General features: G+C 38.0%; 1 protein-coding gene across 2 annotated transcripts in view; it reads right to left on the bottom strand.

Annotated features, from left to right (window-relative positions):
• kiaa0586 (KIAA0586 ortholog) overlaps window positions 1–14,326 on the bottom strand; it is a 514,968-nt gene that overhangs the window by 225,962 nt on the left and 274,680 nt on the right. For both annotated transcript variants that reach the window (XM_073039936.1, XM_073039935.1), the window contains 2 exons: window positions 3,776–3,962; window positions 1,851–2,051 (listed from right to left, as the gene is read on the bottom strand). In XM_073039936.1, the coding sequence (XP_072896037.1) occupies window positions 1,851–2,051; window positions 3,776–3,962 (388 nt within the window). The remainder of the gene's footprint in view (window positions 1–1,850; window positions 2,052–3,775; window positions 3,963–14,326) is intronic.

The following is a 14,326-nucleotide window of genomic DNA, read 5'->3' as shown; positions in this document are numbered from 1 at the left end:
CTGCTTTTGCCTTTGACAAACCCAAGTCTCTGACCAGATTATTTAACTCAGATTGAGTTATCAGATGAGGCTCATTCGACATAAATGTTCAAAATCTGTGTCTTTTTCCATTCCTGGCTCATGCATCATGACACCTTCGTCTGCCTCCTCTAGACTCCATGTGTGGTGGCTTCAGTACTGGAAGATTATCATCGTGTGGCACATGTCTCTTGGCTGAAGGGACATTGGGGTATTCAATAAATTTCTTGTTTTTGGCAGAGAAACCAGACTCACTGGTCAGACAGAAGTAGCTGTCTGTCACGTGATTCTTCTGCTCTCGTCATATCATTGGGGCAATGAAGGGCATTGACTTGCGAGCTCTGGCCAAGCTCTTGGATCGACGGCGCATGTTGCCCAACAAATGTGAGGAGCCCAGGCGTTGTCTTGGTCACCAATTTTACTCCCAAAGTAGAACTCATAGGCTTTCTTAATAAGAGGAGTCATGCTCCATCTTAAGAGATTCAAGTGCATACTTGCCACAAATATAACAGATAGTATCACAGCTGTTGCAACATTGGCAAGACAATTTGCTGTCAAAATTACTTCTGAAAATACAATTTCTTTATTGTAATGAATATGCACAATAGGCTATCCACATAGAGCAAGTGCATCAACGTGATTGCAAACTAATATACATGGAAATGCGATGCATAGAACAGCATTGTATAATGCTTTTATAGACTTTCTAAAACCAGACCTGTCATGCGGTATCCACCCTGCTTAAGAATGCCCGGACAAGATAGATAACGTTTCAGTTTACATTGTGAACAATATTTTAATTGACTTTAATTATGAATTGAACAAATATAGGCAATTTTTTTAAAATTGCGTGGTAAGGAAATTTCATGGTGATTTTTATGATCAGCAGTCCAAATTCCATAAAATACACCTGAAAGTATTCAGGAAGCAAAATCTTTGTTGTCCAATGTTATGAATGAAATCTACATTAACAGTCCTAGTCCCAAATTAAACACAAGCAAGAGATGAAAACTTAAGTATAATTCATTAATTTCTTAACTCCTAACTTCTTTATTGATTAGTTTATTATACACTCAGTAGCCATTTTATTAGGTACTCCCTGCACCTAATAAAGTGGCCACTGAATGTTCATGGTCTTCTGCTGTTGTAGCCCATCCACTTCAAGGTTCGACGTGATGTGCATTCAGAGATGCTCTTCTGCAAATCACTGTTGTAACACATGGCTATTTGAGTTACTATTGCTGTTCTGTCAGCTTGAACCAGTCTGACCATTCTCCTCTGACCTCCTTCATTAACATAGCATTTTCACTACAGAATTGTTGCTCACTGGATCCTTCTCCAAGGCAATAGCCATTGGGACCAGAAGATGCCCTTCAAATGGCCCAGAAGCTAGAGATTTTTGTGCATCCCAAGAGATCTGCAGTTTCTGAGACATTCAAACCTGGCACCTGACCATTCCATGGTCAAAGTCACTTAGATCACATTTCTTCCCCATTATGATGTTTGGTTTCAACAACAGCTGAACCTCTTGATGGCATCTGCATGTTTTTATGCATTGAGATGGCTGCCACATGATTGGCTGATTAGATATTTGGATTAACCAGTGGGTGTACAGGTGTACCTGATAAAGTGGCCACTAAGTGTATGCTTCTCAGAGATTCAATAAAGCAACAGTTTATTGTTTACAATTCACCTTTTTAACATACTTGAGGATATATACAGTATATAAGTACACAGTGATTTCTAGTAAGAATGCAAAAGGCAGCACAAATCTAGATCTTCACATTTTGAAATAATAATCTAGAGTAGTCATTGTTTAATTTTGAACATACCTAAGGCAATTGCCATTGGGACAAGATGTCCTTCAACTGGGCCTGAAATGATGGATCCAGACGTTATCTGATGAGATGGACTAAAAAGATACTGGTCGCTCTGAAAATGTGGAGCAGGAGGCTGCTGTCTTATTGGGAGAAATAAATCTGGCTTGAATGCAGAGGGAATAGTTTGTGTTCTTGCAGATTTCACCTTGACACCTATTAAAATAAAATCAAAACAGGTAAGAAACTTCTGTAGTAACTACAGTACATTATTTAAATAATTCCTTACAAAAGGCATGGGTGTTCATTCATTAAATACTTGACTATTATTCCAAAAACAGTTTTCTGAATGAAGTCCTCTATCCCAGAGGTCATATGTGCAGTTTCACACTAAGCAAAATACTAGCATTCCTAACTTATTCATATATGAAGAGTAAATGTTTGAAGTCATTTTAATTTTCCCATTTTTCCCATTAATTACCATTATGACTGAAGATTTGAACACTCATTTAAGAATTTTACTATTATTTTCATTTATTTCTACAGAATCAATGGTCAAATTGTACTGATCAGACCCTAAGCTGATTATGGACCAGAAAATTTTGGACTTGTTTGGCCAAATGTGCAACGCTGAGTCAGAAGATGACATGGCTCCTTCGCTGGAGTCAATGTGGATCACAGTGATGGAATGGTGAAAAAAGATATTACAACAAGGAACATTAACATCAGGATGACAACTCCATTCATTTAATTGGAGTCACTGACTGTATGGGAAAAGGCAAGGGAAGTTATGAAGTGAGCATTTTAATTATATTACACAACTTTAAGGTTTTCAGTTGCATTGCTGTATTAATTACATCTTCTAAAACTTAAGTTTTGTTTTTAAGTTATAATGTCTGCCTGGCAGGATGTTTGGGGGCAGGGGCTCAGGATAAAATACTTGAGACCTGCAAACTGCTTGGAGTCTATCCAGCTTTTCAAATGGAGGGTCAAATTTTCTAACTCTCCATATCCAGAAAATGTAAATATGGTGAGCAGGCAGTGAGCCTGGGCAACAGGGAGATCCAGCCCATTTCACTTGAAAATATACATAGAAAATGCTACATTTCTCAGCAGTTGCAATAAGAATAGTATGTTGAACTAGTTTTGGTGATGCCTCCACTAATGAATTGCTACACAACATAAGAAAGCATGCTTGATCTGATAATGATCTATTCCACATTTCCTTTAACAGTCTGCTTCTGGTGAGATACTAAGTACACTGTTTTGTTTTTTAAATTATACATACATAAAAGCAATTTCCTGTTGTTATTGGTAGAAGCCTTATTTTGAGCCTTACATTTTCCTTCAACCTTAATATGACAAGAAATAATCCTGATTGATGCATTTGCATGGTAGGGTTTTACTCACTCTTCCTTTCCTCCATGATTCTTCACAAGAGGATTCAATTGATAAAAATTCTCAAAAAGAACAACCCAAGCATACATTAATTACTTTTAAAATACAAAATGAATTGTACTATAATAGATTACATGAATCTCAGCAACATTTGGAAAGCGTGCATCCATTTGTGTTTCCCTTGAAGTGAACTTGGTAATTTTTTTCTCCCCAGAACATAAATATGTACATGATTAGGGGAAAAATGAATAAATTACTGCAGACATCCTCATGTATTTCTAAGCCATTCATTGTTGCTGTAATTAAACACATCTGGTAATGACCTACTTACTGGTAAATCAGCATCATTATCGTCTCTTCATTTAATTAAATGCAGATTCAAATTGGAGTGAGAATCAGAATGAAATGTGCAAGTCCTGCCTGAATGATTAAACAAAACCAGATTTGCGAGACATTTGCTAAAGCCACATAGCAGAACAAATCTGAGAAACAATGTCATTCTAAAACATCAAACATATTTTAAATTAGAACAAATCACTCACCCTTAGTATTCTCAATTATTTTAGGCCTCTGCATTTTGGATTTAGGGACTGGAGAATTCACCCTTAAATATGGCCCTTTTTTGTATGTACTGCGATGCCCCTGATAAAGTGCCTTTCCATATACTTTTTGGAGGTAATCTTCACCTTTTAACACTGGGGTAGGTGGCATAATCCCATCCATAGATATCTGCATTAGAAAATACAAAATTAGCTTTGTGCATGATTGTCAATTTCCAGGGGTAATTATTCACAAAAGTCATAAACAATTATCTATTCTGCTCCTCGCCAATATTTCTAGAAATGTGAATCTGAGGGTGGACAAATGCAAAGGAGACAGATACATCTGTTTAGTGATGTAGGTGCAGAGCACCTGTTGAATTTTTGTCTTCAAATTATGCAGTTATTTTACTCTGCAATCATCATAAATAATGTTGGCTACTCACCAACCTGCAGATAAATTATTATGAGGAAGAAGGATAATTACCAGCTCTGTCACTCTTTACCAGCTGCATCAAAGGTTGAGAAAAATAGTCAGAAAGAGGACAGCAGTTGTAGAAAGCAGAAAGAATGGATGTTTGGCTTCAAGGCAAAGACGTGACTGTCATTCCCGCCACAAACTCCTTCAACTGCTTTTTTTTTGGTTCTGCTGGACTAAATTCAAATATTAGTACTCTGGAGTTAGAAAATACTGCTTCTCTTTGTCATTAAAGCTGTTTTTAGTTAGAAATACCCCTTTGAAGCTTTCTTACAATGCTTGCCCCACCTCTTCTTCTCTCTGCAGCCTCAAATACACCTTTTTCCATCATTTTTCCAGTTGAAGAAAGGGTCATTTGACCTGAATCATTCATTGTTTTACTCTCTCCACAGATGTTGCCTTTACTGCTAACTACTTCCAGCACTTGGTGTTTTCTGCCTTTAATTTATTTACTTATTCAGTTATCATTCTACTATTCTTATCTCTTCACACACTAGGTATCTATATTGATTTAAGGAGCAGAGTGCAGGATATTGAAGTTTGCTAACAAAACAAAATAGGTGGGAGGTCATGCTATGATAAGGATATCCTGATTCTGCTATAGGATATAACAGACTGAGTGAATGGACAAAAACAGAGTAAACAGAGTTTAATGGCAACACGAGTGAATCTGCAGATGCTGGAAAAAGGATATGTGACTATAATACCAGGTCTGGGTTAACGTGTGGTCCAAAAGTTTCAGGGCCGAAGAAATAGTAGGTTGGGAGCAGAGAGGGAGGCTCTCGCTGAACTCCTGTCGGAGAAAAGATCTGAACTTCTTCAGTGTAGGCATCACTGGAAGAGGCTTCGCAGTAGTGAATTCAAAGGCAACACGAGTGAATCTGCAGATGCATTAAACAGAGTTTAATGTTGGAAAGTCATGCATTTTGGTAAAAGGAATCAAAATGGAGGGAATCAGCAAATCAGTGGAGTACAAAGCCATTTCAGTGTTCCTATATACAAAACCTAAGTTAGCATACAGATGAAGTGAGTAATTAAGAAGGAAAATGGGATATTCTCTTTTATAGGGAAGGACAATAGTAAAGAAACATTGTTACAATTGTAAAGGGTAATGGAGATGATGCACTTGGAGAACTGTGTACAATTTTGGTCTTCATACTTAATGTAAGATAGACGAGCAATGGAGACGATGTAAGAGAATTACTAGATTTGCTACGTTAACTTCTGGAATGAACAGACTGAGGGATGACTAAAAATGTTAGACCTGGACTCATTTGCTTTTAGAGAAAATGAGGAGCCAACTTATCCTAAGGGATCCTAAGGGGGCATGACAAGGTGGCTGTTTCCACTAATGGAAGAGTTCTAAACAAGGGGCATAGCTCCAAGATAAGGGGGCAGTCATTTGAAATGGAGAAGCACAAGAAGTTCTTATCACAGAGCTTGATAAATTTCTGCAATTCTCTTCTACAAAATGTTGTGGTGACAAGAAAATTGGAAGTATAGAAGGAAGAGGTTGATAAATGTTGAATGATCATTAATTGACGGCTATGTAGAACTAGCAGAATTGGACATGATATGAGGCGGATTATTCACGATCATATTAATTGGCATGATAGATATTGACGTGCCCCATGAACGTAGTCTGCTCTTACCTTCTGTGAATGGACAATTTAGAGTGGGAGACTTTGTCTCAAAAGACTTCAGCAAGAATAGGCGGAGACTCTAAAGGTTCTAGTAAGTTTTTTTCTTTGTCTATTCATACATAGCTAATGCATTGAGGATGTACCCAGGGTTAATGCTATGTTCTTTCTGTAAGATGTAGGAACTCTGGAAGACCTCCAATCTCCCTGATAACTACATCTGCAAGAAGTGCATTCAGCTGCAGTTCCTTAGAGAAAGTGTTAAGGAAGTGGAGCTGCAAATGGATGACCTTTGGTTTATACAGGAAATTGAGGAGGTGGTAGACAGGAGCTACAGGGCGGTAGTCACATAAGTTGCAGGAGGCAGGTAGCTGGGTTACTGTCAGTAGAGGGAAAGGGAATAGGCAGCCAGTGCAGAGTATCCCTGTGGCCATTTCCCTCAATAATAAGTATACAGCACAGAATATTTTTTGTGGGGGGGGGGGTGGAAGAGTCTGGCTCAGTGACTCAGAAAGGAAAGGGGGAGAAGTGCAGTCATGATAGGAGATTCCATAGTGAGAGAAGTGGACAGTAGATTCTGTAGATATGAAAGAGACACCCGGATGGCATGTTGCCTCCCACGTGCCAGGGTCAGGGATATCTCAGATCAGGTCCACAGCATACAAAAGGGAGGGGGTGTACAGCCAGAAGTCGTGGCATCTATTGGTAGTAGTGACATACTGTAGGTAGGAAAAAAGATAAGGTCTAGAAGAATGAATATAGGGAGTTAGGTAGATAGCTAAACAGCAGGACTTCAAGCGTAGTAATCTCTGGATTGCAGCCTGTGACAGCACCAGTGAGGTTAACAGAATAGAATGATTTGGCAAAAGAATGCTTGGCTGAGGAACTGCTGCAGAGGGAAGGGTTTCAGATTTCTGGGTCATCGGCATCTCTTCCAGGGAAGGTACGACTTGTACAAAAAGGACAGATTACACCTGAACTCAAGAGGTACCAATATCCTTGCAGGTAGATGAGCTAGAGCTGTTGGGGAGGGTTTAAACTAATTTGGCAGAGGGATGGGAATCGGACTGATGGAGCAGTAGATGTAGTGTGTAGTGAGATAGGGCAAAATTGTAATCAGTGTAACGCATTTAAGTGTAACATGGAGACAAAATCGAAAAGGGCGATGAAAACAAGACTGAAAGTGCAAAATTTGAATGCATGTCAATTATGGAATAAGGTAAATGATCTTGTAGCAGTTAAAGAATGGCAGGCATGACATTGTGTATTGAGTTGTAGCTGAAAGAAGATTATAGTTAGGAGCTGAACATCTAAGGATGCACATTGTATCGAAAGGGCAGGTATGTAAGCAGGGTGGGTGGGTCAGTTGGTACAACATATCAATTCTTTAGAAACAAGTGACATAGGCTCGTAAGATGTAGAATTCTAGTCCACAGAGCTTAAAACCTGCAAGGATAAAAAGACCCTAATGGGAGTGATATACAGGCCTCCGAACAGTAGCCAGGATGTGGGATACAAATTACAAGGAGAAATAGAGAAGGCATGTCAAAGATCAATGTTGCGATAGCTATGGGGGATTTCAACATGCAGGTAGATTGGGAAAATCAGATTGGTGCTGGATCCCAAGAGAGGGAATCTGTAAAATACCTACAAGATAGCTTTTTAGAGCAGCTTGTTGAGCCCTCTAGAGGAATTTGGTATTTGGTGTTCTTTCAATAGTGATCTTTCAAGAATCACAAGATTCTGAAATGGTTCTAGTGAACTGGGAAATTGCAAATAGCACCCCAGTTTTTAAGAAGGTTGGAAGGCAGAAAAAAAAGGAAAATATAGGCCAGACAGCCTGATTTCAGTGGTTGGCAAGATGTTGCCGGGGTACTTGGAGGCACATGATACACACAGCATGGTTTCCTATAGGGAAATCTTGCCTGGCAAATCCATTGGAATTCTTTGAGAAAATAACAGATAAGATAGACAAAGGAGAATTAGTGGATGCTGCTTGTGAGTATTGTAAGCAGTTTTGGGACCCTTATCTAAGAAAATATGTGTTGGCACTGGAAAGGGCCAATAGGAGATTGATGAGAATGATTTCAACAATTAACGGATTAATGTATGAGGAGCATTTGATGGGTCTATGCCTGTATTCGCTGGAGTTTAAAAGAATGAGGGGAATTTCATTGAAACCTATTGAATATTGAAAAGTCTAGATAGAGTGAATGTAGAGAGGATGTTTGCCACAGTGGGGAGTCTAGGACCATAGGGCACAGCCTCAAAATAGAGAAAAGTCCATTTAGAACAGAAATGAGGAGGAATTTCTTAAACCAGAAGACAGTGAATCTGTGGAATTCATGGCCTGCAACAGCTGTGGAGGCCAAAGTCATTGGGTATGTTTAAAGCAGAGGTTGGTAGGATCTTGATTAGTCAGGGCATCAAAGGTCATGGGGAGAAGGCAGGAGAATGGGATTGAGAGGGATAATAAATCAGCCACGATAAAATGGTGGGGCAGACACAACTGGCCAAATGCTCTAATCTGATCCTATGTCTTACGGTCCAATAGTCTTCTTAAGTTCTTGCACTTACTTTGGATAACATAGAAATGCAATATTCCAAAGCAATTTAAAATGGAAATTCCATCTTAATCTGTGTCTCTATATCAAATTCATCATTCAAAAGAATTCTCCATATTTTTACACCATACTCCTTACTCTAACATGTTATTTGCTGCTTATATTCAACACCAGCATTAATGTTAAGTACTCAGAAGATTTAATAAATCTCTGAAATATAGGTTTGAAATACCATATTAACCGAATGTATGAAATATGCAAGTGAATAACAAAATGGAAATGGAATTTGATCTGCTTCATTAATTATATTGCTTGCACTCAGGATTGGATATCAGCTCTGAGTCCCATAACCTACGGCCTAGTGTCACTGATCAGTATACAGACTTCTACTACATTGGCCAGTTATATATATATATATATATGTTCTGTGGTATTTAATTAAATAGTGTCCCATAGCATGTCCACTGTATTCACACAGGGACCGTCCACAATGTTAATCTTATTAAGTGTTCATAACTTTTCATCTATTCAGCCTAGCTACTATTTTCCTATTATGGTCATATCCAGCATGGGGGAAAGAGTCCATTTGGAGCTATTGCAGGAATAGGGCTGAGTTCTTCAGCAGCTTCACTGCTCATCCATTCCCATATTGATCATTTTAGTCCTCTTATTTAATAAAAGATATCCTAGCAATGGAGTAGAAAGTCCAGAGCTGTATGCAATATGCCACCTGTGGCCTTACATGGATCCTATGTTATTCCCCAGGAAAATATCTTTAATTTTATACTCAAACCCTGTTGTAATAAAGGCCATTTCAATAGCATTCCAAATATTAACTTTCAGTGATCCATGCACAAGGACAAAATACTCAACTTTTCTTATAAAATAAATAACCTTATACTTTCTGGGCTATTGATGCCAGAGTAACTGCTCTGTGGTCCCCCATATTTTTCTTTCTTCTTTCTGAAATAGTGGGGGTATTTGCCACTTTCCAAACTCTGGGAACTATTCTTGCACCGATGGAATTTTGGAAAATACAACCGATACATCCACCATCTTCATTGCCATACCATTCAAAATCTCAAGTTGCAGATCTTCATTTCCTGTGCACTTATTAGCTTTGTATTCCACTACTTTATCCAGTACTTTTTTTACTAGTTGTTCTTTCTAAACATGCTATTCTAGTATTTCTCTGGAGACATTCTCTATTATTTCTGGGAGATATTTTTGTTTCACGAAGCCTTGTACAACTTTGTTCAGTTTCTCTGCCATTTCTTTATTCCCCAATACCTGTCTCAGTCCAAAGGATTCACACTCCGTTTTGAAATATCTCCGGAAGCCTTTACCATCCATTCTTATGCTTCTTGCCAGATTACTCTCAACACTTCACTTTACTTTTTCTTCTTAAAGACAGCATATTACAGAACTAAATTCTAAAATTTCCTCCATTTGCAGGTTTTCTATTTGGCAACACTTTAAGCCTCTCTTTTTATTTTAATAGTATATTTATCTTATTAGCCACAGATAGTCTACTTTTCTTGTTCAGTTTTATTGTATCTTAAGGGAATATGCATTTGTTGCAAATCACATGATGATGCTTTAAATAGTAGTCATTGTACGTAATCCACCAGGGCCAATTCATCCTTCAACTCAGTAGGTCCTAGCTTTGTTTAACTGAAGGCCATACCAACAACACGGGATAATTATTTCAAGAATTAGCTCAGATTTGTGCACTTACTATAGTACCAAAAGATTGTGGTGCACCTGCTTAATCTACTTGTCTCTATTAGATGTATATCCAGACCAATTTGTAACAGTTTTTTCCAAATCCCCATTATCTGTGCTAAATATTTAAGCAATAGTGTCAATTTCAACTTAATACTTTCATTAACATTTCATTCATACTAACATTTGTTCCTACAATTGATATATTTTAAATCTTTTACAAAATGAAAAGTTCAATAAATTTCAACTTTTTGAGAGCTTCATTCAGGCTGCCTTTGTCCACCTTGGCTGAGTGCACAGTCATAGTATCACACAGTGCAAAAACTGCATCTGTATCCCAACATAAGCGCGCTGGCCATCAATCACGCATCTACAACGTTTGTACACTAATCCTACTTTTTGTCTCAAATCCCACCCCACTTCTCCATCTCACCACAATCTATAGTAGAAAATTAACATTAATTAGCACAACTTATTAAAATGATTTCAGATGACAGCAAAACTGAATTTCGAACATTTCAATATACATAGGTAATGGATAACGAGGTAGTTCAAATCCAAAAGTTTCTGTACACTCAGGAAACGTTACATTCAGACTGGACAAAGCAGCTAAGCCTTTAATGAAGTATTCCAAATATTAAAAATTTGTATTTTTAACTATTGTTTATTTTTAAAGGTAAGCCATGCACTAATACACTTCCAAGTATTGGAGCTAATGAAGTTGAAAAGGCTGGATGTCAGGGACTCAGGGCTCAGGTTCAGGTCCACTAGGGACTCTACAAGCATCAATTACAGATTCAGGGGTTTCAGAATAGCAAATCAGTGCAAATAAGCCAATTGTCCTCAGAACTGGTAGTCCATCCTAAGATTTTACAGAGACACAGTTGATCACAGTTATCCGACCACTGACTGGTCATTATCATTTTAACTGTGGAGGTTCAGGTTAGAAGAGGTCAGTTTGGTGAGACACTTAGTGGTCACTGAGTAGGTGACTTGCACTCCCTACATTAATCAAACCAGCTCCTTGCCAAGTTGCCACGTTCCCATTGGAACTCAGCATATCACCATAATTTTTGTATCGTCCTGTCACTAGGATATCTTCCATTCACACCATTCCAGTCAGTCTGGACATTTTTCAATGTATTCGACAATCAGAAAGGTATGGAACTCATTGTCCTATTCTTTAGCACCTGCTATTTTGTTCTTTAATTATCACTATAATTACAATGATGTTTTCTGGTAATGCCAGTTACGTTGGATTCTATGACTGATTTTGGTTCCTTTAATAGTATGCTTGTACATACTAAAACTGTAAGTTGTACAGAGATTTTTATTAAAATAAATCACCATTTTCATTTTCCTAGTTACAACATTTACAAACTCATATCGTACATTACAAAATTTGTCATAATAAGTTTTTCAGAAAGAATAAATATGTTCCTTTTTCAGAAGGAATAAATATGTTCACAATCAGTGCTGTTTATTATTGTTTTGAATGTTATAAATTAATATTTAATAATAAATAAATAAATATTGAATAAACAAATGCTACACAGCCTAAGAAGTTAAGGCGGGGCGAAGTTAAGATAGTGCTAAATGGCGACTCCTTTGCTTGCATCTTCAGAAACAGCTCTATTTCCATCTTTAATATTTTTATTTTTCCCTTTCAGGGCTCTTTTGAAGACCCTGACGTGGAGTTACATGCTGACTTTGGTTCTTTGCGGGAATGGGACCCACTCTCGGGGTTCCATAACTGGCCATTGTTTGGCACACCAAGGGTTCGGCCTGAGAGTCTGGCTCAAATTCGGAAGTCTAAGATCTCAGGGGTCTGGAGTCGGGTGGATCGAGGGTCGGTGTCACGGCAGGAGACCCGTGTGTCATCGGGGGAGTCAGGATATTTGCTATGGGCCTGAAGACCCGAGATCTTTATGACATATTGACTTAATGTTTTTTTTGTTCATCTTCAATAATAATTAATAAAAAAGATTTGAAAATGAAAATGATCTTCGGGCACAGAGCTCTGAAAAAGTGACATAATGGACTTCTAACATCGTAAACCAGCGAGCTGTTTTTTATGTCTCCCTGCTCACTGGTGAAAAACGGAGACGCCTTTTTCTCCCTTATTGGGGAGAGAAAGAATCTGTGGTATGTCAAATGCCGGATGAAATGCAAAGTCTTTGGGGTAACTGCAAGTCTGTGTCTTTGCTATTGCTTTGCTCACAGGGAGTGCTCGGTGGTGGTACCTATGCTTGCTTTTTTGCCAGTGGGGGGAGGGGTAATCGTTGCTCACTGCCGCTTACGCACGGGAGGCGGGGGAGGACTTTGGAGTTTGTATGTTTATCTGTCGTTCATTCTTTGGGGCACTTCTCTGTTTTTGTGGATGTTTGCAAAGAAAAAACATTTCAGGGTGTATATTGTATACATTTCTCTGACATTAAATTGGACCTTTGAATCTTTGAAGATGGAACACTGAAGTTGATGTACACCATTAAATTACAGAAGGCCTCTTCTACAATCTAATAAGGTGACAATTAATTTGAGACTTCTATTCCATGTGCCTTTTATCTATATCCTTATATATATTTGATTAACAAATAACAGGTATCTGTTTAATCTAGATTTTAAATTAACATTGGTTGTTAATGCAAACGATACATTTCACTTATGTTTCAATGTACACATAATAAATAAACTTGAATCTTGAAATATCCATTAATATTTGTGGAAAAGTTCTAGATTACTACCATAGTCTTCAGCATGATTGCATCATTCTCAATATAATCAGGAAGAAAGGATCCCAGTGGTTTTACTTTGTTAGAATCAGTATGTCATATTTCAATGGATGTAAGGTGGAGTAAACTCTAAATGCTTGCATCACAGCCTGGTATGGAGCATCTAATGCACAGGATCACACGAGGCTGCAGAGAGCCTAAACTATCATGGGCACAACCCTCTCCATCATTGAGGTCATCTTCAAGATGTGGTGACTCAAGAAGTTGGCATCCATCATTAAGGACACTAACCATTCATGACATGCCCTCTTCTCATTACTGTTATCAGGGAGGAGGTACAGGAGTCATAAGATGCACACTCAATGTTTCAGGAACAATTTAGGTTTGTCCCTTCACCATCAGATTTCTGAACAGTCCATGAACCTATGAACACTACCTTATTATTCATTTTTGCATTTTTTTGTGATCTATGTATTTTTATGCTGTTGCACTGTATTGCTATTGTGAAACAACAAATTTCAAGTCATATGACAGTTATAATAATCTAATTCTAGTTACGTGTCTGTTACTATTTGCTTGACTATGTGATTTACTTTTCTTTTCTTTAGGTTCTTTGTGTTGCCATGGTTGCTGTTACAATTTCATTTGCAAAGGATAATTATCTTGTCTTCTTTAAACATTGATAATGCCTGTGCCCTGCTGTAAATGCAGCCTAAACTACCAGCAAGACACTAAGGAACTGCTTGCACTGCAGTTAAAATTACCTAGATAATAGCCAGCAAGAGGCAGGTCAGGTAATGTAGCCCCATATTTCTTCCTCATCGGAGGAAGAATCTGGCTAATGAGACCAAGAAAACATGACTATATAAGTGGGATGTAGGAAGATAATCACACTATTGAGGATTCAGTACACAAGATCTGTAAAAACGAGTGCAATGGCACATTCTGGGTCTGTGACAATAAAAAAACAATTTACCCTTAGAGGTAAGATAGACATTAGAGATGGGACTCTAATATCACCTAGTTACATTCATTCAGCACTCATCCTTGTGAACTCAAGTCAGCAACAAGTGCAAAATGATAACTAACCCCCTTACCTCAACAATCTGACTCGCCCAGAGACAATAATAATGATTCTTCAGAATCATTACAGGCCACCAAACAGTACTGGCTAACAAACAGTAGCCAGTATGTGAGCTACAAATTACAACAGGAGATAGAAAATGCATGCTAAAAGGGCAATGTTACAACAGTCATAGGGACTTCAATGTGCAGATAGATTGGCTAAATCAGGTTGGTGCTGGGTTCCAGGAGGAGGAATTTATGGAGTGTCTATGATTCTTCAGATTCTTTAGCTATATTCACAATTTGAAGCATTCTGTGAGATAGAAATGAGTTGCAATTTGTAACTTGCA

Source organism: Hemitrygon akajei, chromosome 3 (genome assembly GCF_048418815.1).
Source record: "Hemitrygon akajei chromosome 3, sHemAka1.3, whole genome shotgun sequence".
Classification (NCBI taxonomy): Eukaryota; Metazoa; Chordata; class Chondrichthyes; order Myliobatiformes; family Dasyatidae; genus Hemitrygon; species Hemitrygon akajei.
The sequence above is the reverse complement of the archived record's forward strand: the minus strand, read 5'-3'. Positions and strand labels throughout refer to the sequence as shown.